The sequence below is a fragment of the Nanorana parkeri genome, unplaced genomic scaffold (genome assembly GCF_000935625.1).
Source record: "Nanorana parkeri isolate BGI_ZX_2015 unplaced genomic scaffold, ASM93562v1 scaffold1211, whole genome shotgun sequence".
NCBI lineage: Eukaryota > Metazoa > Chordata > Amphibia > Anura > Dicroglossidae > Nanorana > Nanorana parkeri.
This window is the reverse complement of record NW_017307479.1, coordinates 466,713-491,422: the sequence shown is the minus strand read 5'-3', so window position 1 is coordinate 491,422 and position 24,710 is coordinate 466,713. Positions and strand designations below refer to the sequence as shown.

General features: G+C 41.3%; 1 protein-coding gene across 1 annotated transcript; it reads right to left on the bottom strand.

Moving 5' to 3' along the window:
- Positions 1-1,243: 1,243 nt before the first annotated feature.
- Positions 1,244-23,624, bottom strand: LOC108797006 (zinc finger protein 84-like). Its single transcript, XM_018568573.1, has 8 exons — positions 23,511-23,624; positions 10,925-11,309; positions 9,664-9,759; positions 5,942-6,064; positions 5,220-5,346; positions 4,234-4,344; positions 3,107-3,217; positions 1,244-2,009 (listed from the first exon to the last, which is right to left on the bottom strand). The coding sequence occupies exons 2-8, from the start codon at positions 11,300-11,302 to the stop codon at positions 1,351-1,353; spliced, it is 1,605 nt and encodes a 534-aa protein (XP_018424075.1). The 5' UTR covers positions 11,303-11,309; positions 23,511-23,624; the 3' UTR covers positions 1,244-1,350.
- Positions 23,625-24,710: the final 1,086 nt, after the last annotated feature.

The following is a 24,710-nucleotide window of genomic DNA, read 5'->3' as shown; positions in this document are numbered from 1 at the left end:
TCATGATTCAATGGTAATAGAATTGATGAGAAAAACTTCTGTCCCTTCACATAAAAAAACTGCACTTTGATGTATGCTACTGCTTCACTTTTAATTAGACCAAATCACATTTTGCAATGGCATCTGTATTAGAGTGCTAGAGTACAATAAGCAGTAGAGATGATGTTGTGACTCTTAAAAAATGGCTGGATTTATGGCGGTACCTTCTTTTTTTTTTTTTACTCATGCCAGTGATTAAAAACACACAATGTAATCATCTGCATTTTACTGCACAATAACACTTTTTGAATGTGTTTATTGTATTTTGATGGTTTCTAACAATATCCCTGGTCAGAAATGTGCTGCCAGAAAATTCTAACAGCTCCTACATTTAGAAATGCACAAAAACATACAGTAAAGAACAGCTATCTACAAGAGCATTAAAAAGAAAAATGTTCCATGTGAAAGATAAAAGGAAATCATATTTCACTTTTCATGCTTTGTTACATTTTTTGTTGCCTTAAATCCACTGACTGCTTTGGAGGGACCTAAATGTACCATGAGGACAGTATTCGTCTTACCCTCATGGCATAATTTCCTGCTCTTCAAAGCTTTTACTGTCTAATAGGAAGCTTTTACTGCTTTCTATTAAACAGAGAGCAGCACAGGAGTTCCAACTCTTGCCTACTGTTACAGCAGGAGATCTTTCTCCCACTACTTCCAGGAATGACCTTCTAGTCAAAGACTATACATGTCCAGTTATAAGAGAATAGCCAGATAGAGAGCAAGTGTGCTTTTTTGGGGGTTACTGAAGGGAAGTGGAGCTGGATTATATAAAGGAGGATAAGATGGTCAGGAAAGCATCTCTTATATGCTCTGGAGTCTGGACAGTTGGCTGTCAAAGGCTTGAAGGCAATTCAAATTAGAAACCATTTTTTTTTTCCCTACACAAAAAGTGACATACAGTGAAAGATTCACATGGACCTAGATAGCTCTTCTTTAAGCTGTGTTTATGTACATGCACATAAATTGCCATGTGCAAATACACTCAGCATGCAGCCCTTGCTAGATGCAGCTTAGTTAAGCAAGTTCGCACACGTGAACAAACATATCCACAAGAATGAGAAATTTCATCTGAAGTTTGTATGCATTACATATGCAGCCGAAGTGCACTGCTGAAAAAGGGGGTTACTATTTCACTGGCTTGATTTTCTTGGAGCTCTTCTGTTAAAAAAACAAAACAAAAAAGAGAATACATACAGACCATTGTTATTGCTCTTGTCCGATCGGAGAGCTTCTGCCATGTCCCATGACACTCATACATGTAAACATCCCTGTATGCCAAACATGCTTTGCTCATCTTTTTGCAGACTATCTCTTGTGAGTTCTTTGGTGACGGATGAGGCAGGATTTCTGGCTGAAGCGCTTATTGCATTCCTCACATTTAAAGGGACGCTCCCCAGTATGGATCCTTTGGTGTTGGATTAGCACAGAGTTCTGGATAAAGCTCTTGTCACACTCATTACACTTATAAGGTCGCTCTCCTGTGTGAGTGCGCTGGTGGGTGATCAGGTGCGAGTTGCGGCTGAAGCTTTTGGAACAGAGCGTGCACTTGTATGGACGTTCTCCCGTGTGAATACGGTGATGTTTAATCAAGTTAGACTTGACAGTAAAGCTTTTATCACACTGTGAGCATTTATACGGCCTCAGCTCTCCTGGTTTACCCTGCTTGGTTTCCATGTTAGAGTTCAAGAAGGATTTATTAAAAAAGAACCAGCTATAAGGACTGTCTATCTGTTGAACAGCTGTGATAGGGCTTAATGATCTTCCATCAGAGCTAGGTATAACAAAACCATTGGGTGATGCATCTCTTGCTATCCACATAGACGCAGGATATAATTCACCATTTCTACCATTACTAAAACACTGGGAGAGGTTATAGGTCATAGAAACAGGCTCTTGAATGCTCAGCTGGCCATTCCATTTGTCAAGGTTTTCCTCTTTTATGTTAGTGCTAAGTGGGATATCATCTGTAAACAAAGAGCACATCGTTTGTAATCACATAGGCCAAAATTGTATACAATATTTTTTTTTTTCACAATGAATCTTCCTGTCTGGTGTCACAAATTTATTTTAGGCCCATTTAATGCTTGTATATAGCTATATTTGCCCTTTTGCCTAAATGCAAGCTGTAATGCATACACACCATGGCTCCACACAGGATTCCACACATGCCAAAACGTACTGTGCTGTATGCACACCGAAGGCTTAAATGTTTAAAACAGATAAATACAGTCTGTATTGCATACATAGCCGCAAATGCCAGCATCCGCAAACTGTACAAATACGTGGTCCTGCAGACACCAAGATGAGCTCCTGTGAACTGACCTGTGCTGTGTGCACAGTGCTGCCTACATTATCACACAGATAATAATCACACATTATCACACTGAATGCAAGCACCCGCTTAATGCTGTGGCTGTCAGCAACATATGACATACATAATGGCAAACAAAAAGGTAGAACAACCTTTTTTTAAAAGCAGCATGTGGTCCATCGACCCTGCCCTCCCCCTTTTTTCTTTAAACCTTTTTGTTCAAATATAGATCTAGCTTTGTCCCACGCATGTTTAAATTCCCTGTTGACCAACTCATTAACTCTGCAAGAAGTCTTTTTAAAGCTTCAACTACTCTTTCGGTTAAAAAAAAACCCAATATTCTAAGTCCTAGCCTGATCGTCTGCTGGAAATGTCAGATCTCTAGGTAGTAGAATGGCAATGACTGAACTTTGAAGTGTTCAGGTATTCTGGATTCATTGGGTGAGTATATAACGGCTGTGGGAGGCAGGTGAGCTGCAGATCAAGGACTCTGTCCCCATTCTCCATTGACTGATAGGACACCAAGGAGGCATAAAGCCAAAACCTAGCATTTCAAGATATCTATTCAGTGATGACATAAAATATAAATGTCTTATGTGTCCGTTAGATCCTAGCAGGACTAAGCCAATGTAAACACCTGCAGGACATCTCTCAATGACTAGTGAATATACTTCAGTAGCCTGCCCAACATCAAAACCTTTAGCTCCTCAAATTACCAAAGATTGAATATAAACCCTCATAATTACTCACATGAGCTATGATAGCTATTTATTTCTCCTTCTGAATCCGGGCTGGCCGATAAATATTGATCCTCATCTTGTTTTATTCTTGATAGAAGATTAGAATCCATTCTGGCATAATCTAATAAAAAGTGAGCAGGTAAAGACAAAGCTTTTCATATTGCTGAAAAGTGAAGATTTTAAAAAGACAATGCTTCTTTTGTCACAAACCCATGTAACAGCCTGTAAATTACCATTGTCTCCTTACTTCCCATTAAGAAGACCACTTGACATTCAAACATGTGTAAATATCCACATCTATTTAACCTGCCTGGGAGTAAGAGTTGGTGCTCTTTTGAAATGTGAAGAAAGTTGCATTGGTTTGGACATCTTAAATGGAGCTTGTGAGGCTTTAGAAGGTATATCTGGCACAGGGGTATCCATAAGCAAACTCAGGACAAAATGATGGTATGTCTTTAAACTGGCCTCAAATTGACTTGGAGTTCTCCCAACAATGCCTTAATAGGGGAAAGAAGAGGGGGGGGTAGGCTGCATTCACAAGTTACAAGGCGTTAACCCCTGGCTTCTTACATGTCTTGTATATTCCAACAGCAAGATCTCCCTGCTGTAGTTTCTCACTCTGCTCCTGTCCGCCTGGGAATGTTGGGTGTTTTGTGTGATCCAGTTATTTTATATAGGACAAAAATTATAGAATAAGTTGTATACTTTTTATTTAAAGTAACACTAATTTAATACAATGATCAAAGTAGCAAAAAAGGTTTTACTTTTTGTCAATAAAATTATTTACGCTACACAATATCTCCAAAAGCCTTAAAATAAAATACAAAAGAAAAAGTGAATATGTATTAAACTTTGTTATTTTAAAGGGTTAGCTCACCTTTAATGATTTTCTTTTTAAATCAATATACATTACAGCTTACACTGCAAATTTAATACAATTAAAAACACTTTTCTTCTATGGCATTAAGATTATATACCATATATTATAATTTAGAAAAAAAAAAAAAACTCAAATGGTGGTGGAGGCAGATTTAAAATCAACCCAACATTTTACGATAGCAGGGGCAGTAAGTATGCCGACAGGCGCGCGCACACACACAGTTCAGGTGTAAAGTTACATACACAGAAAACAATTACCTGTAGTAGGGCTGTCAGGATGTTCCAAATCATCTGAAGAACAAGCTGTGTAGCGCATAACTTCCTCCTGTTTGATCTTCCGTAAAATGTTTGGATTGACTGTGGGGTAACCTGAAAATAAGGGGAAAAAATTGCTACTTTATACAGCATGATCGTTATCAAAAGGAACTATATGAACAATAAATAAAATCAATAAACAGTGTTGAAGGTATGACACCATTATTTTGGTGCTACATGTTTACTTACATTTAATCTAACAAACTCCATTTAAAACAGTATGCTTGATTTACGCAAACAATTGAACCATACAATGTTACACTACACAGTCAGCCCGTAGCTGATTGGATTTCTCTTTGAACTAAAAAAAAAAAAAAACACCTCTTCTCCCTGCTGTGGCTACAGAAAGTCTCCATAGAACTTCACTAGGATGACCTTTACTAACATTAACTGGCTCCTATTCTGTAAATAGAAAGTATAGAAAGTTGGAAAGCTATTTTTATTTTGATCCATCAATTTGTTTTTATTTTTTTCTATTTGTACAAAATTGTTTATATTTTTACATTGCTGTTAAATTTACAGTAGCAGCAAAATGTATTCGACTTTCGGTGCCGTTATGTATATTTGCTGCCACCTAGTGGCTCTCTTATGGAAACCTCTAGATTAGTTTTGAACTGGTCATATAAAAACTTGTATGCAAAAGTGCTGAATATTCAAATAAAGACTTTTAATACAACAGGCTTACATGACCATAAAACGGTCCCTTAATCTTTATTTATATTGAGAGCATTAAACAGCGTGCAAGACTCCAGTTCAAAAGTTATAGGTTACAGACCATTTCAATAACCTGCACAAATACCAGATATATGAAGCCATGCCCCTTCTTACCAAGCCCCGTCATTTTCCCCAACCATGAACGGTGCAGCTCTATTTGACGCATGTAGCAATTGTGTATGTAAAGTGCTGCAGATTTGGATTGTTATTCTCACCAAGTGCTATTAAGGATTCATAGTTCTCTTTCATGATTTTCTTGTAGAGTTCTTTCTGCCATTCTTCCAGCATTTCCCACTCTTCATCTGAGAAGTATACAGCTATTCGGTTCAGGGTGGCTGGAGTCTGGAAGGCAGAACAGTAATATATACAGTGATTAGTTCCTGGACACAACCAAATGACACCAACACTTTGCCACCACAAAATGGCAAAGTCATACAATATAGGAGGACATAAAATATAAGCATTTTAAATGTTTGCACAGAGTAACAACTGCGTGTGCAGAGACTAGAAGGAATCAGCTTTCATGAAAGATGACTTCTGATAAGCTTCTGTAGTTTAATGCCTTTGCACACTGATTTTGACCTTATTAAATTGCTTGCAAGTGATCTATCTACTCTGTTCATTTAGGTAAGTGAAGAGGGACTGGTGGACCTATTGTGTAACATTATACTTGCCTCTAATGTGAAATCTGGTTGGTTGGTATTGTACATCATTGCGCTTTGCAGTGGTCTATAGAGTAAGCCCCTGTCTTACATACTGGGTACTGGGCCTGTAAACCTTTGGAGGATTTTTTTTTCTTTTCACAAGTCTTCTTTTACTTCCTGTACACTCTACAGACACCCATTTATCTATTGCACATTGATCAAGGAATGCCAACAATCACAAGCTGCAGGACACTGTATACTAAAAGAAAGAAATACACAAGCTTTATTAATACCTTTCTTTGTAGTGCTCGGGGGACCCGGCTGAAGCTTTCCTTCAGAAATTGGGACTTGTGAGGAAGTAGTTTTCTTCTCCACAACTGCGGTTTCCTTGAACGATCGTTTACACCATCAGTCTCCTGAGATGAGTTTATTGTAAGAGATATTATTGTCCATATAAAAAGGTCACAAAGCAAGATCATTCATGAGTCAGACATTGCAAGAATCTGTTTTCAAGCTTCCATTTTATAATTGCATCTGAAAAGACTAGATCAGAGACACATATGTATTTAAACAGAACCTGCTCTTTGCACAAAGTAGGGAAACTAACAGTTCAATTACAGAAGGGGCAATAAGCTGTCAGTACTTCTATTCCCTGCTCTCCTATACCACTCTGATCTGCTGCCAGGCTACCTGGGGTGTGTTCAAATCATCACATTAGATACACAAAGCAGTTTTATTGTATTACAATTTTCCTATTTTGTTTTTCAATTTTCTCCCTGAAAGCACAGTAATCAAAAAACACATATTGCATTTTTAGTGAACTATCAATGCTTTATGGTAGACTATAATGTAAAGTACCTTTTTCAAGACTAGCAGCAACACACTAATGTGAACAGCTTCTAAGATTATAATTGACACTACTTTCCTTGTGGCATTGGAACACTATTAAACATGCATTTTAAAAGAGAACTAAAGCCAAACCTTTTTTTTTTTTAACTTTAGTCCTCTTCTTGGGTCAAAGGAGTACATTTACTAATGTATTCCTGAGACCCAAAGTCAGCACATATCCGGCTACTGCCTGCTACTTTACGACAGCACAGAGTCGCGTTGCAGCTGGGAAAGATCCCAACAATATCGTAGGGATCCACCACGCTGCCTGATTGACAGCTGGCTCTGCCTCTCTAGAGCCAGTTGTGCCCGCCCCTTCCACAAAGAGCTTTGGAGGAACACAGAGGGGAGAATCCTTGCGGGGAGTGGTGACTAACAGTCATCACTCTCTGCAGGGAGAAGCCGCGAGCTGAGTGATCAGTGGTTCGTGATCCCTCAGCCCTTGATCTATAGAGCCAGCTTGTGACAGCTGCAGTGTCACATGCCGGCTCGGAAAGAGTACATTTTACGCTCCCAATACTTCTCCTTTAATGCAGTTACATCATGAAGTTGTGAACAAGGTGCACCAAGCGTTGCGGGTAGTCAGGGGAAAGCTACATTATTACAAATCCAGATGTAACAAGTAACTCTTAGCTCCTCTGGCAGCAGAATGGGTCAGAGAGCAGGCCGCTTATAATCCCGGCTGTGATCTTGATACTTGGCCTAGCATGGGTAAACATAGGTTCACTTTCAAATATTCCTACAAATAATAGACTTAGCTACAATATGTACCTGTATCTGGGAGGATTGAAGGAAGGCCTGTACACATCTTAGAAGTCAAGGTGCCTTTAAACTGACCATATATGAGAAGATCGGACTCCTCGGAATAGAACAATTAGGCTCAATAAATTCCCTACTAATACCCCCTTTGGCAGGACTCAGATCCTGCAAAATATATCTTGTAACCAGCAAACAGCCTCTTAATTCTTGCTTCAAGAATATGTTCCCTGGTTGTCCTGCAGAATGGTTCTAGTTCAGAGATATTCGTGGGTCCTCTTCCTGCATATTTGACAGCAAACTGTGGATTTTCATTTTAGACAATCCGCAAAACAATTTGGCAAAAAGGTACCACAACTTTTGCTTAGAACCATATGAGCAACTTAGCAATGAGCAAGAAAAAGGTTTCCACGTGTCAAATTCTTTGCCATGCTGGTAATTTCATCACTTGCCATACAAGGACAAAATGTTGAAAAATAGAGTATATTGCGAGTTCACCTTCCATGTATTGCCATCTTTTAAAATGACTGCAGCTGTCCCAATTTTACACACAAACTATGTTCTACCACAGGGGTGTGGAATTCCTATCGCCCGATGCCCGGGACATGCAGTTTCGGGCACCGGGCGAGTAGTTTTAAAGTACATTCAGCCCGGCTCCGGAGAAGCAGAGCTGAATGTACATTGTGGAGCCGCCGCCACTCGTTTAATACAAGTGGTCTGATCAGACCACTTGTATTAATTTGAGCAGCAGCGATCGCTTCTGCCCGCACCCCCCGCCCTCCTGGGGGACCCCCAAAACTAAGGTACAACGGCTCAGCCATAGAGCAGACGAAAAAAGTCTGCTCTACGCGCTGTGTGTTCTCTGAGACCGTGGCGCTGTAATCACAGCGCCACCTGTCTCGGCTGTCAGGAACTACACAGAACAGCTGTTCTGTGTTGGAGGGCAGGTTCCATAAAGAGAACCTGTCACCTCCAAACTATCACATAAGGGATTTTAATCTCCTATGTAATAGGAAGAACATTAAAAGGGGAAAAAGTAAATAAAAAGTTAAAAGAAAAAAAAAAAGTTAAAAAAATATAAAGATTTAAAAAACTGAAAAAGTAAAAAACAAAAGTAAAAAATAAATAAAACTGAAACCCTGCTGCCCCCGCCATCTGCATGCAAATAAACGCATGCGTAGGACATTCTGCATGTGCTTTGAGATTTCAGCTGCCATTCCATGGTGGTAGCCAGAATTCTCTTACACACACATAATTAAGGGTGAGTTCATTTTCCCAGGTAATATGGAAAAATAAAAAATTACCCGATGAAATCTGGCCCTGTCTCTCCCAAACCGCCGCCCCCTGGCTATACTTACCTTTCTGCGAACAATCCCTCCCCTCCGCCAGTATGGGTGTACTATCTGTCCCCCGTACTGCTGTCCAGCGCAGTCCTCCCCTATGCATTTTGAATTTCGCTTGCAAATTGCAAGCACTCATTGGTCAACGTGGTCAGATGACTGCGCTGACCAGTGAGAAGCGCTATTTAGCACAGTAAAATATGTTTTGATTAGGGGTGCACCGATACTAGTATCAGTGCCGATACCGAGTATTTGGGCAAGTACTCGTACTCACCCAAATGCTCCGATACCTTCCCCGATATTGGAACTTACGGCCAGATGAAAATTTCCTCTGACTGGCAGTGCCGTAGGGGAACATGGAGCCAGCTTCCCGTGCAATCAGGAAGCCGTGCGGCAAGTAATGACCCGCCTCCTGGTTTTCTGATTGGCCCGGGAAGCCGGCTCCTTGCTGATTGGCTGGAAAGCCGGCTTCCTGGCAAATCAGCATCAAGCCAGTTTCCCGGTCAATCAGGTCATTACTCGCCACCCGGCTTCCTGATTGACCGGGAAGCAGGTTTCCCGGCCAATCGCAATCAAGCAGGCCAAACATGGAGCCGGCTTCCGTGGCAATCAGGAACCTGGGCGGGATGTCATTACCTGCTGCCCGGTTTCCTGATTACCAGGGAAGCCTGCTCTATGTCAGCGGAAATACCGGTATTAGTATTCAGTGTCAGCGAGATCCGAAAGCAAAAAAAAAAAAATCGGTACTGGTACTCGATACCGAAAAAACGATATTGGTGCATCGTTAGTTTTGATTAAAACTATTGTTTGTATTGGGACAAGTAGATTGTCGTGAAGGACAAGTAGATTTGGCCCCCACTTTAGCCCTTGGACAAGTAGTTTAAAAAAAAAATTTCCACACCCCTATACCATGTTGGTACGTTTTTCCTGGCTTCCTAAAAGATCGATCTGGCTCCTACATTCCCCTGTCTGTGTCTGGCTCTTGAATTCTGCAGCATTTTATCCAGCTGTGAAGGAAAAGCCACTCGTACCGTGTTCACTGTGATATCCTGTGTTGTGGACTGGCTGGTTGCCTGGTCTGCTTCTAACTTTGGACGCTTCTGCTGCTCAAGGAGGTTATCCAATAACTAAGTCAAAAGGAAGAACAAAATACAACATAGCATATCAAATAAAGGATTCCTTTTATGCGGTTATTAATGCCGCCATTTCTGTTACCATTTGTTGGGGGGGTTTTTATGTCCTTACCCCAAAGGCTGCTGCACCCTCTGCAATATTTTAAATCAGGTTTGAGAAATGTTTACAACCAAGTGTACAATCAGTTAGTCTCTATTCACTCTTGCGTTTAGGCACTCTCAAGATTCCTCCATGAGGCTGAACAGAGTTTGTGTGAACAGGGGTGTGCAGCGGCAGGTAATCACTGCACATCTGATTGCATGCATAAGGCTGCTGGCACCGTCAGTCTCTCATTGCATTGTACAGCGCTTACTTCCCGCAACTGTTCGCATAAACACCAGAATTTGTGAGACTGCCCCAAATATATATGTGTGAATGGGGCCTTAAATGCCAACTCCAGATTTTTTTTTCTTCACTTTAGAGAGAAGAAAGTTTTGAACATTTGCCAGGTGTTTTTTGGAAGTCCATGTTTGCCCTGGGGAAAGTTCCCCTCATTTCCTTTCCCAAAGACACCTTGTCATAGCCAGCCACACAAGATGTCAGTGGGGCAGAAAGTTAGGGGAAATCTGCCCTGTGTGGACAGCAATATACGCCTGACAAAGGTTCCAATCCTACTACATTGTGCTAAAAAGGTGTTTTAAGCACATTTTATGTCTCCCCAGGAAGGATATCCCCTCACTCTATGCCCTAGTAACAAAGGGAAAGGAAGTGGTTGGAAATCTCCTGAACAAAGGCACACATTAATTAAGAAAAAAAATGAATATCAGTTATAATTCCACTCTAACAAAAATGTAAAAAAACATTTGAATAAAAAGTGTGTGCAGAATTTTGAAGATATGAATTATTGACTGCAGGGAATTTACAAGCACAGAGATTTATGTTGGCAATAACAAGCACTTCTATTTGTTAATATTACTGCAAACAATACTAACATGTGGCCAGGTACGGTCTGCTTTACTTACTAATATGTTGCTATGAAGGAGATTTAAAAAAAAAAAAAAAAAAGAAGGAGCTTTTATTTGTTTTTGTTACAAAATCATTGTAGCAGTGTAGATATTATACAAAATGGCCATATTGCTTTTGTAATCATGTTTTCTAATCCCGACCCAACCCAATTACCTGTTTTCTTTCGTGTATTTTCAAGTGATAAGCTGCCTGCCTACGCAGCTTAGGAGCACCAGTAGCAAAAACCGTGGGCACGGCGTTCACCTTCAGTTTTCGTCTCATCCTTTTATGGTTTGGTTCAGATGAAATCAAAGGAGAATCCCCGCCGAGATCAAACATGTCCTCTTCAAAGTGCTCTGAACACAGTACATAATGCCCTGGATTCTTCATTAGGATGTCCCGCACAAACTCCTTCACATTGCCCACATCAGTGCGACTGTGATGTACCCAGGTCTCTGCCAGTGGCAGCTCCTTGGGGAAAGAGTGCATGGAGACTGCCAAGGGAAGCTTACCACTGTGGTTCGTGCAGCCATAGGCAAAACAATGAGGCATTTCCAACCTGTGCAATAGAGACAACATTCTTTTCAGTGTAAAATTAAGAACATGTTTACTAATGTGTATGCATTGTTACACTTAAAATCATAAAACAAAATAAATTTAAAAAAAAATCAACTATGGGCAAGACACCAACCAGGCAGCCTGAAGTCCAGGGCCTCGCATGTCTACTAATGAGTGTTACTGGTCTTCTTGCAAACAATTTCATAAGCTCCAACTGTATATTTTAGCCCACACTGTGCCTCTTAGACTTGTCGAAATGGTCAGAGGAGCACTATTTTGTCAGCTAGGAATAAGGAGAGTGCATCCTTACAAACATCATAATGGGCATGGGCATATCAAGCAGCAGACTGCACTAGTTTAGTATCTGACAATGAGCGCACCCGTCCAGCGACTGGCCTGCTATTTTAATAAAGGGAAGTAACAAGGGTGTCCACAAGTTTCATGGCCAACATAGCCAGTTCAGATTAATGTTAAAGAACCAAAGCCCATATCCAAACCTCCCCAACACCATTGACAGATCAACATTGCCATTGTCCAAGCAAAGCTTGCATACTGTATTATATTTGAGGTGAATCAGAACTTGAAAAGTGAAAATTTGCTATGTTACAGGGAACATTTCGAAATATGAATTGCGCTGAAACAATACCCTGAAAAAAGTACCGTTGGTTTTGAATTCCTCTTAATAAAATAGCAGTGTACTTCCTGCACACAGACACTTTTGTTCTGTAGACTAATCTGCAGTGTGAGATCATCTAAAGTGAGCTTGGAGTGGTGGCTACTTTACAACACACGCAGGGACCATGGGGAACAAAAGTAGCCACCCTCCAGAAGGAAGGACAGTGTCAGCACCAATTCAGTGATGATTTGAGGATCTACAGCCGAGTGATACACAAATAAGCTGTATTTTTGTTAATAGTTACGGTACTTGAATGTGTTTTGAAAGGTTTAACTCCTAAGTTTAGTGTCAATTTAAGGGACTTTTGAAATCCCCTTTAAGATGTTCTACTTCTTCTCTAATCCTGTCTTCTATACCAATGTTATCACTCTTCAGCTGTCAAGTGCTGATCAGATCCTTTTATTTCCATTTCCTTTGGGGTATGGATAACAGACAGACATAAGAGAAAAATGCTGTAAGAGCTCTAGACTGTAGACACTGTTTACTTAGCAGCAGATTATCACCCTCACTATAGACTTAAACTTTCTACACATGATCTGTTCCTGGAATGCCAGAGGCGTTTGGGTTTGGGATTATCTACAGTTGCTGCTTTCCTGCCAAGAATAAAATATCAATTTGCAAAAAAAAAAAAAATCTTCACAAAGTATGAGGAGTCTTTAGACTTTTACCAGAAAGTAATGTTGATCTTCACATTTTATTAAAAGGAGAACTATGGGGTCAGGGCTCTTCCCCATAGTTCTCCTTAGGGTAACGGGAGGACACAAACTAGCATCCTCCCGTCACCCCAAGCTCAGTATACCGCAAGCTACAGCTCGCGGTATACTGAGACGCAGCAGCTGAAGCGGATCCCGACAATTATCTCTGGATTCGCCCAGCTGCGTGAGTAACAGCTGGCTCTGCCTATCTAGAGGCAGAGCCAGCTGTACCTGCCCCCTCCCCCGTTCAGTCAGCGCTGGAGGATCGGAGCGGGGAGGGGGGAAACCAGCCCCTCCCCTGTCACGGCAGAGAGCCGTGACAGGATCGAGAAGTGAGCGAACGCCGGTATGTGTTCGCTCACTTCCCGATCTACTGAGCTGACCTGTGACAGTCTCATTGTTACAGGTCGGTTAGAACTATGAGGTGAGTGAAAAGCACTCACCTCATAGTTCTCCTTTAAAGACTTGCAGCTCTCAGCTGTGTACTGGGACGGGGTCAGCATCACTGCTGAAGGAATACTAAATAGGCTTGGCACCGAATCCAGTCCTACTATTAACTTCAGTAGGCACTGGATGGAGAGAGCTGATAAAGTGGTACATTGGAACATCTTACTGGTCAAGAGTACAATGTTTAAAAAAAAACTCACATTTAACATAAGTCAACCGCTGGCCTCTTTGCAAAAAAAATAATAATTACAATAAATATAATACTTTGATCGATCAAAGAAATTAACGATTAATCGACGGATTAATCGTTAATTTCCGCACCCCTAATATAATATATATAAAAAATAATAATGATAATATATACCAATATTACACTGTCGGACCAGTGTGCGGTTTGACATCCTCCACCATCACTCCCCCAATAAGAAGCCCTGGATATGTCTGCAAGCTACATTTATGAAAAGGACGCAGCGTATGGCTTTATAGGTGCATTGCATCATCAATGACTCCAACTTTCCTTACTTGGGCTTATGCCAAGTCCAAAAATATGGATATGCCTAAAGTTGCCCAATTCACACTCATAAATACAGGTTGATAATGATAACGGGTCTTATTCCCTCAGAGACCAGAGGCCTCCCAAATGCAATCCTGCTAGAGGCAAGTCACGTGATATTTGCTAAATTTTTAATCTAGAGAATCAAAATTTTTACCGAAATGAAATTTTTAGAATGAAACTAAACATTTTGCCAGGCCGAAACCAAAAATTACTTTTTTTTTTTCACCTGGGTGAAACATATGCATGACATAACGATGTGTAGCCCATCAATCTTGACATACAATGGCCACCTTAATTTCACTGCAGTCTTGCATTGATGAACTTGGAAGACATAATTTTCATTTGAAAACATATGTATTACATCAAATTGAAATGTTTTAAGTTGCAAAATAATCACATCAAAGAATGGGCATATGTTAGGGATGCACCAATACCAATACTAGTATCGGAGCCGATACCGAGTATTTAGGTGAGTAGTAGTTCTCGTCCAAATTCTCCGATACTGGAAAATTCGGTCCGAGGGAGATTTCCTCTGATGGGCAGTGCTGCAAGGGAAAATAGGGCCGGCTTCCTAGCCAATCAATATCAAGCCAGCTCGATGCTGATTGGCCAGGAAGCCGGCATAGTAAAAGTGAAGACTCACAAAAATGGGAGAGATATGTAATTAAACAGAAGTAGAAACTTATAAATGCACAGAAGATGTGTCAGAGATAATATTAAAAAAAAACGTGAACCTGAATTTAAATAGCCACAACAAGATAATTTCGCCATATGACCCTAACAAACCACCACAAAACCCAGAAACAAACATTCCAACAGCTCATGTTGGAAGTGATATGTTTTTCTTGTAATGCTTCTATCGGCACAAAATGCCAGCGCTAACATTCCAGACACATTAAGCATCCAAACTCTTACTTACTGGCACATATGCGCCTGCAGGGCGCTTTTTTTGAGATGCTGACGTGTTCATAAGAGAAACAACCGATAAGCAAATGTTCCGTACGCATATTCTGCTAAAGTGCATCACATGTCTGAACTCCTGACACTGTATCCCGTGCTGGAGCCATATTTCCCTCAGGCTCCCGGTGAAGTCATCACAGACTAACTCCAAGACTAATTAGACCATCAGAAAAAACTTGTGACCAGCAACGGAAAATTATTTGAACCAAATGCAAAGAACTGCAGGGATAAAATACTTTAGTCTATGACTAAACTTTAAGAGATGTCATGCCCTCCTTCTTCCAAAAACAAAGGCAGTGTCCATCTTTACAGGAATGTGCATGGCCTGATAAAAACACGTGACCCTCCCAATTCTAGAAGTTCCAAAAGTTTAGGCTGTTTGAAACACTTATGGGTTGGTTTATGGAATTGCCCGACTGCCTATAGGGATTGGGAAGTTTTTTTCCCCCCCTCTTTAAAGCAGACTGGACCATGTTTTATTAAGGGCTTTAGCCTTGCTCTGAATTAAACGTCTATGCTTATCGAGATACAAGGGTTTTTTGTTAGTTTTTAGTTTTGGATGGGGTAGAGGAGGGATAGCATAAGTCTTTAAAATTAAGTCTCTCTATCCCCACTGAGGTGAGTTTTCTGCAAGATTTTAAACACGGTCTCTGTTACTATAGAAAGGGGACTGGTCTTCACCTACTGCTGACAGTTCTAAACCTAAAAATCACTATGTAGTCTTTATTGGTGCCTTTGTCCATGTTGAGGGAGGGTTTTCTTTACTTCCTGTTCCGACAACCACCAAAAAGCGACAGAAGGTAAGGAGAAAAGAGAGACACAATAAACAAAGTTCCCAAGAATGCTAAAATTTAGAGGTCAGCATGGTACTCTGGATACCTGGTCTCATTTCAACACGAGATCTCGGAGTCAGATGTCAGCTTTATGCTGACCATAGGTATTAGTCACTGATGTTCCACCTTTCTCTACTATCGTATCACATTCCAAGTTATTATCTTGTGGTGATGATTCTATTTTGAGGAAATATATAGCCAGTCTGCTCACCAGAAGACGTTTACACACTGACAAGCTCTTGCGGTAGCCCCAGGGTTGAATCTTGGACTACATGGTGAATCTTGTGCACATCTATTATGTCACTCTAACTGGGAAACATGGAACAGCCACAGCTGCTAATAATTTGCACTGTACAGTTGAAGAATTGTCATAGATCTTTATGACCCATGTAAATCAGGTCAACTGCTGGAAATTACCAAACCATCATTCGTGGGGGGAAAAAAAAGGATCCCTGTAGGAAATCACTATCCAACGTTTTCACTGAAAAAAAAAGTAATACTGTTGAAAAAGAAAAATATGTATATTCATATTACACAAACTCAAATGGTTAACAAAATGGGATTAGATTCCCTTTGAAGCGCTTAACAATCTAGTCTTCACTGCCCATGGCAGCTGCTGACCTCCTTCCTCAGTGCCTGCCACCAACTGTGATAAGCTTTCACAGCTCTTCCCATTACTGTGCCCATCTGTCAGTGCTTCAAGCTTCTTCAGAGAAGGAACACACTTTTTCTAGAGATTCCCACAATGAAATATACAATTGCACCTCATCCTAAATAAGATAAACAGCGATAATCTGTACTTTTGTAGGAGGACATGTAGGAGGATACCTTTTACAAAGAAACTTGAACACAACCAGAAATCAAAGCAGATTCCCAGAGGATAATGGAGTCCTTGCTGGTACCTGTTAATCTCAGATGGAGATTAGTCAATATGCCTTCACTTCTAATCAGAATGTCTTTCAACAGTTTATTAACCTGTATGCTGAGAAAAGTTCAAATATGTAACACTACAAAAGTGTCAACTGGAGCAAAGGCACTCCTTTGAGATCTTTGGAAACTGATGGTAATGCAGACCATATGGGTAATGGTAGATTAGCCAACATCGATTCGATTTATTTTTTTAAAATTATCTTTCACTGTGCAAAACAAAGAAAAGAACCATTTGGTTAAACCGAATGGGATTTTCCACCATGAAATTAGATTGCTTACATCAATCCAACAATTGTTTGTAGACTGTACTGTGCGATTGTTTCAATCGTTGGCTGGAAGACAAAATCCTTTTATTACTACTACAATTGTTGCATCAAACGATCATATGGTTGCATGTGTGACCAACATATAAGAAGGGAACAAAAGTGTAATCCACCAATTTCTAGAAATCTGAAGCGTTGCGTTCTGTATGTCTTCTTTCTTATGCTTTTGCTGAACTATATACACAGCCCGCCATTGCTGACCTCTCCTTACGAAAAGGCTGAATACTGCAGATATTTATTTGAAAATGACCACACCACCATGAAGATAGTCCAATCCAGCAGAAAACAGCCAGATCAATCTGTCCCCTCATGAATACAAGGGCAGTCTATTATTGGGGATGGATCCCCATTAACTGCACTATTCCTGTGCTTCAAGATTAGATTTGCAGAGCAGTTAGGCAGCAAGTCATGTTTGCCTCTTTTGTATTGGTTCCATTATAGGTCAAGAAATTGTATGCTTTACCCAGCAAAGTTCTATGTTAAGGCAGCACTAAACTCAGGAGTTACATATTGAAAATACATTCAAGTACCTTAACTATTAAGAAAAATGTAGTTTATTTATGCATCACTGAGCTGTAGATCTTCAAATCATCGCTGATCTGTCCTTCCTTTTGGGGGGTGGCTACTTTTGATTACCAAAAGTAATGTTGTAATGTAGTCACCGCTCCAACCTTGCTTCTGTGATGGACTAAAAATCACATGTTCAGTTTATCAATTTGTATTGAGATTGTAGTCCTTTATGTGAGGGAGCTTGGAGTGGTACTTCGTTAGAAAACCGGCAGAGACCATGGGGAAAAAAAAATTAGCCACCCTCCAAAAGGAAGTGCAAATTTATGAAGGCTCAAAATGCATAGACACATGCATATAGAATTAATTGACACTAAACTTAGGAGTTATTAAAAATGCATTTAAGTTCCCTAACTATTAACAAAAATGTATCTTATTTGTGTATCACTCAGCTGTAGATCCTCAGATCATCTCTGTTTTCATGCTGGCACTGTACTTCCTTCTGGAGGGGGGCTACTTTTGTTCCCCATGGTCCCTGTGTGAGTTGCAAAGTAGTCACAGCCCTAAGCTAGATCCCATGATGGACTGCAATCTCAATAGAAATGATTTAACTAAATGTGAGATTATAGTCCAACAAGGGAGCGAGCTTGGAGTGGTGACTACTTTACAGCACCCACAGGGATCATGGGGAACAAAAGCAGCCACCCTCCAGAAGGAAGGACAGTGTCCAATGCAGAGAGGATTTGAGGATCTACTGCTGAGTGATACACAAATAAAATACATAAAATAATAAAATACATTTTTGTTAATAGTCGAAGTAGTTGAATGCATGTTTAAGATGTAACGCCTGAGTTTAGTGTCACTTTTAAGATAACATGCAGAAGACAACAGAAGATTTCACTGCCAGATAAAGCAGATAGAGCTCAGCAAATAATAGTTTAAAGCGCATTACCACTTTTGCAGTCAACCTTAAGACCCCCCCCACCATAGGTTTATGTGTTCCCATCCACACAGCATACGTAAAAATAATGTTTTAAAAATGTTTCCTACCCTTCTAGTTGTTTCTAAAAAGCATGGTTCTACAAAAGGACAATACAGACGGCTATTATTGTTTTTCACTGCTCGAATGTCGACCAAACTTTAAAGCCAGTGGTGACACTGTCGGCACACCCATACCATTGACTTTTGTTGAAGGGGCCAGTCTGAAAAACCACTGCCAAGCAGCAACTGGATCCAATCAGACCAGATGTTCAGGTATTCAGCAGCCGCTGGAACAGCAACTGCTGAATACAATAGCCAGCTGCAGGTATCCCTTCATTCACGCTGTTTAGCTTGGATGGGGAAATCGATGGTTGAATTAGATGGCCGATGGTGGGCTGAATACGAAAAATTTGAAGTGTGAGGATAGATGGAAATTTGGAGATGAGGAATAAACTTGAGGGACAGTTTTTGCATTGACGTACAAGCCTTGAGATCTCTGATCTTTAGGACAAACCGTGTTCAAATCTAGTTTACAACTGATAAAGGCACAGTACAGACAGGGTTAATTGTGGCAAGCATTACTCCCCAGCCTCCTGCTTAACATTACGTACAAGGGAGCAGCTAAATAAAAATATTTAGCAAGTAATCAGTATGTTTTTCTTTTTTTTTTTAAAGTTATGCTGTGCGAATGCTAACATGTAACAAATATAAAAATAGGTGTTATCCCAATTTGGCCACAAAAGTGGAAATACACTTTAAGCAAACCAATAAAGACATAAATAATTACATAGTATTTGAGGTTGAATAAAGACACAGCTGCATGAAGTTCAACCTTTGTGTGTATGTGAGGCCCTGTATGATCTAGTATTCAAGAGTACCCCTGTATGTTCGGTCTCTGAGGAAGGTATCTAATTGATTTTTTGAATGATTCAATATTCTTTGCCGATATCACTGCTTGTGGCAGAGTTCCGAAATGTAACTGCTTTAACTGATAAGAAGCCCCTACGCCCTTTGTGGAAAAATCTTTTCTCCGCCAGTTTTAGGTGTTGGCCTTTGTTATGCAGTTTACTGTAAAAAGTTTATTGCTGATTTTACCCACACCACTGATCATTTTGTACATTACAATCATGTCCCCTCTTCACTTCCAGCGTGAACATGTTTAAATTTAGCAACCTTGTCTCATAGCTTTGATCCTCCAGCCCCTTAATTAGTTTAGTTGCCCTTCTCTGGACTCTCTCCAGCTTCAGGACATCCCTTCTGTGGATTGGTGACCAAAACTGAACGGCATACTCTGAAGGTTAACTGTAATTTAACAAGACTAACATGGAGCCTGTGAATACTGTACTGCATACTAGGCTTGTCTGAAGACAAGGAATCACTTGTCAGCACATAGGAAGTCTGACTACACAAATTCCTGTGGCTCTCCTGCTGGAGTGGATCTGAGAATCCCAGCACGTGTGGTCAACTTCTGGGCCATGTACTCAGCCATGTGCTGTCTAACCATCATTGCATACAGTACAGTGCAGTGTACCCTATGTGCTTCGCTTTCTTTAATCTTCTTATCACAACCTAAGAACACATTACAGATGAGTGATTTATAGAATGCTATTATTTCTCGTGGTGCTGCACAAGGTAAAAAAAAAAAAAAAAAGGTTCTAACTAAATTATCCTTTTATACAAGGAGGCCACTGTGTTTGGAATATTGATAAGCAACTGCACAGTATTTTAGTACCATAGGCAATCCAGACTGTAAGCTGTGGTAAGGCAGACCATTCATTTTTAACCGGCTGCCAAAGCACCACAATGCAGATTTTACCAGACCTACAGCATTTTTGTCAAAAAGGCACCACAATGCACAGATGTTCACCCTTGCGCATTGTGCTGCACTGAACAAGCACCTGCATTGTTTTGCATTGGCTAGGGGCATTGGTGTTCCAGTTAAAGGGTATGGCACCTTGATACACCGTGTTCCATGTCTTTTAGTAAAATGTGTGTTTTTACAGCATATGACCAGAAAGCAGAGATCTAAATAGCCTCAACGAACAAGATAATGATAGGTGGGACATCCACAGAAAGACTCATAGCTGCTGGGGGAGCCATAAATTGTCCACGTTGGTAGGTCCCAGGTCTTTTCATGAAGGAACCACTTGACATCTTTGATTAAGCTGAGCTTGCCAGCAAAAGGCTATAATGTACACATCAAACCTACCCTCTGCTTAGCTAGGTACCTGCAAAACTACAGCAACTATTTGGCAGAACACAGAGGCTCAACATAGACTAGATGAGGTTCTCCAGGAGTGAGAGCCTATTCATTTCCGAGGTGATCTGCACATCAGGACATGTGGTTTCCCCAAAACTGGAGATCCAAATATTGCTGAAAGCATGCCATTTACATACGACTGCTGACATTGTGGACATCTGATCAACACACAATTTTTATCAGATACAGTAAAGAACCAGAAATGGACTGCTCTTCACTGGTAACCAGGCAAGATATTGCTTATGCAAGCTCTGTATACACCCAAAGGCCAGAACTTTTTTTATATCAGATACAGACCTAAGCTCATATCAAGCAAACATATAACAGAAAACCCTGGCATCGGCTTGCCAAGTAGTAAGACAGAAATACAAAGACAGCCAGGGGTGTCTGCTTGATCCAGAACTACCAAAAGACAAGGGGGCTTGCTGCTAGATCCATCCAATTGATCATGTAATCAGCATAGCATGAAGGCTCATAATGCATAAAGATATATGCATATAGTAGGGATGCACCGATACCTGTATTTTGGTACCAAGTACCGATATTTTTTTGACGGTACTCACCAATACTGAATACCGAGTACCAGAAGTCCCATTCAGGAAGCCAGGCAGCGTGCAATGACTCGCCACCTGGCTTCCTGATTAGCCGGGAAACTGGGCAGCGTGTAAAGAGCCGCCACCCGGCTTCCCGATTAACAAGGAAACTATGTGACGAGAATGCATGGAGACGCCTTGATGGCCAATCAGGAAGCCGGGCAGCGTGTAATGACGCGCTGCCCGGCTTCCTGATACAGGAAGTATCGGGCTATGCATCGGAGCATTTGGGCGAGTACATGTACTCGCCCAAATACTCGGTATCGGCATCCCTAGCATATAGCATTAAAAAGACACTAAACTCTGGAGTTAAATCTTAAAAATGCATTCCAGTGTCTCAACTATTAATAGAAATGTAACTTATTTGTGTATCACTCAGCTGTAGACCCTCAAATCATCTCTGAATTGGTGCCGACACTGTCCTTCCTTCTGGAGGGTGGCTACTTTTGTTCCCCATGGTCCCAGTGTGTGTTGTAAAGTAGCCACCACCCCAAGCTCGCTCCTGTGATGAACTACAATCTCAATACAACCTAAATGTGAGGTTGTAGTCCATCACAGGAGTGAGCTTGGAGCGGTGACTACTTTACACAGGGACCATGGGGAACAACAGTAGCCACCCTCAAGAAGGAAGGACAGTGTCAGCACCAATTCAGAGATGATTTGAGGATCTACAGCCGAGTGAGTTTAGTGTCACTTTAAAACTTGAATTTAATCACTTTAAGATAAATCAGATACATTTTTGTTAATAGGGTACTTGAATGCATTTTTAAGATTTAAAGTATAATTAAACCCTCCGGTGTTGTTGCATATATCTACAGCTAGCAAGCAATAGATATATGCAAAAAGTGTTAAAAAAAAAACGCTTTAAACTTACCTGTGTCTTCCCCGCGCGCTCCCATCCGAAAATTCTCGAGCGACCGCAAAGCATCTTTGGGGAGGCGCATGCGCAGTTCACATTTTCGGCCGGGAGACGAGGAGAGACGCAAGGTAAGTCTATGGACGCGTGCACCCGCATGCAGACACCTTGGGATAGGAAGTGCCAGCAAAGACAGAGGAGTCAGCGCTGGATCGGAGACCTGCCGCAGTGTTGCAGTGACAGATGAAAAGGAGAGGAAAGAAGATCGGATTAAGAAACAATTTAAGGTAAGTGCTTTAATTAACATGTTTTTGTCACTTTAACTCCTGACTTCAGTGTCACTTTAATGGATAACCCCAGTGTCAGTGTTTTTTTGGGGGGAAGCAGTAAAGATCAGCAAGATCTGAACACCAGACAATGTCACACAAGCATGCACAGTTGTGCACAATGGAAAAGTCCTGGATCAGCTTCACTTTGGGGGGAGCCAGGAAAATCCAACCCGCATAAATCACACCACCCCCATCAGAGATGTGGAAATGCCTAATAACATCACAACCACCAGTATACAGGTGAAACTCGAATAATTAGAATAGCGTGCAAAAGTAATGGCAGTAAGTGCTGCAAAAGGGGCCCAAACCACGTACTGAGTACATATGCATGCTTGTACTTTTCAGAGGTCCGATATTGTTCTATGTATAATCCTTGTTTTATTGATTGCATGTAATAATCTCATTTTCTGAGGTTGTGGATTTGGGGTTCTCATGAGCTGTAAGCCATAATCATCACAATTATGACAAATCACGGCTTGAATTATCTTGCTTTGCATGTAATGAGTCTCTCTCATATATTAGTTTCACCTTTTAAGTTGCATTAGTGAAATAAATGAACTTTGCACGATATTCTAATTATTCGAGTTTCACCTGTATCTGACCAACATTGGCCAGATCACGACAAACAATGCAATTACACAGCGGCTCATTGGTTAGTGCTTCGGCTTTGCAGCACTGGGGTGCATGGATTGACTCCATGTTTTGAGAGGATACTATCTAGATGGAGTTTGCATGTTTTCCCTTGTGTGGGTATAAACATTGTAATAAATAATAGCACCATGTGACCCCCCTGCCATGGTTCTCCCCCATGACAAGCATTTGAGAGATCCTGGAACTGCTTTCTATGTATGTGAGATAGGGACCTTAGACTGGAAGCTCCTTGACTGATGTGACTGTACAATACGTAAAGTGCTGCGAAGATTGCTGGCACTATATGAAAGCCTCTAATAAATAACATAAGGTACAATAATGATGAGAGACAAGGAGTTGTCCATAATGGCCTACCAATACAAAATGCTGGATTTCTGACCTGCAGACCCCAGCAAGCATGTGAACCCCAAGGATCAGCATGACTAACAGGAAAGAAGCATTTTAATTGAGTCCAGAGTGATGCACCCCACCCATTTGTCTTATGACAGGCTGCGAAGCAGAAAAAATCAGTGATCTGCTCTCTATGTGTTGGAGATGTCTAGGGCATGCTGATGCTTGTAGTGCTCCACACAAAGAACACAAGGCTGTGCCAGGCTTTATCTCACCTGTTGTCTGCAGACACTACTGTAGATCACACAGTGGGCAGCAATGCAGATCTGCTGGTCCAGGGCTTAGTCAGCAGGTCCTGTTACTGTGTGGCACTGCAGGTGGTCATCCCTCAGTCTGATGTCTGTAGATTCCCTCCCAGCCCCTCACACAGGCACATACCACCGCCTACACGGAGCACAGACACACCACATAGCCCGATGCGGACCAGTCCTCGTTGCACCATGTCACCGGGACAGTCCCCGCTGCCTCCTGCCAGCTCTGTATTGTTGTTGCAAAAAGAGTCCAAACAGGAAACGGAAAAGAGGATTATACCGACGCCCAATGACAGCGAGGAATCCCCTGAGTAGCAGGCCAACCAGCCAATCAGAAAAAAAGGATTCCTGTCTAGCAAAAGCATCCCGCTGAGTCTGTGATACAGAGCAGCGCGCTGAGCGCTCTCAAATCTGCTAGCCTCGGGGAGGAATGCAACAGCAGAGGAAAGAGCCAATTGGAGGGAAGAGGAGATACACGTCACAATAGGTGGGCGCGGCTTGGGTGGTTCTTGAGGACACGGAGCCGAAGAATGAATTAGTGGAATACGATGAGGGCGGGGCTTTCGGTGTTTTGATGCGCCTGAAGGGGGAGGAGCGGTGGTGACACATGTCAACCCTTCCTGGTGTGTGTTAAAGGACCGCTGCATCCTGTGTGCTGCAAAACCACATGTGCTGGGAGTATTCCTTGTATTCATTCATCCCTTCCCAATTTACACTACTGGGAGAACAAAATACTGTTTTTCAGTTTAAGTGAAACCTAAAGTGCAACTGAAGCCAGAACTTAGTTTTATTGTTGCCTGTGTCCCCATTTGGGAGATTCACCCCCTCTATTTGTCACGGTGACTGTTACCATCGAAAGTGAAAATGAAAGAAAATCCCACATTTTAGGTTATCATCAAAACAGCAATGCATGGGAAATCTATATGTTGTCACTAGTTCTGGGGACCCTGCTGACTGTTGATTATGTGTTTCGATGAAGCACTGTTATCTTGAGGAATGCTGAATTAAGTTTTACTTGCTTAGAAGAATATTACATCTGATTACAGCATTGTGAGGAAACATACGCTATATTGCCACAAGTATTGGGACACTCCTCCAAATCATTGGATTCAGGTGTTGTAATCACCTCCACGGCCACAGATATATACAATCAAGTACCTAGGC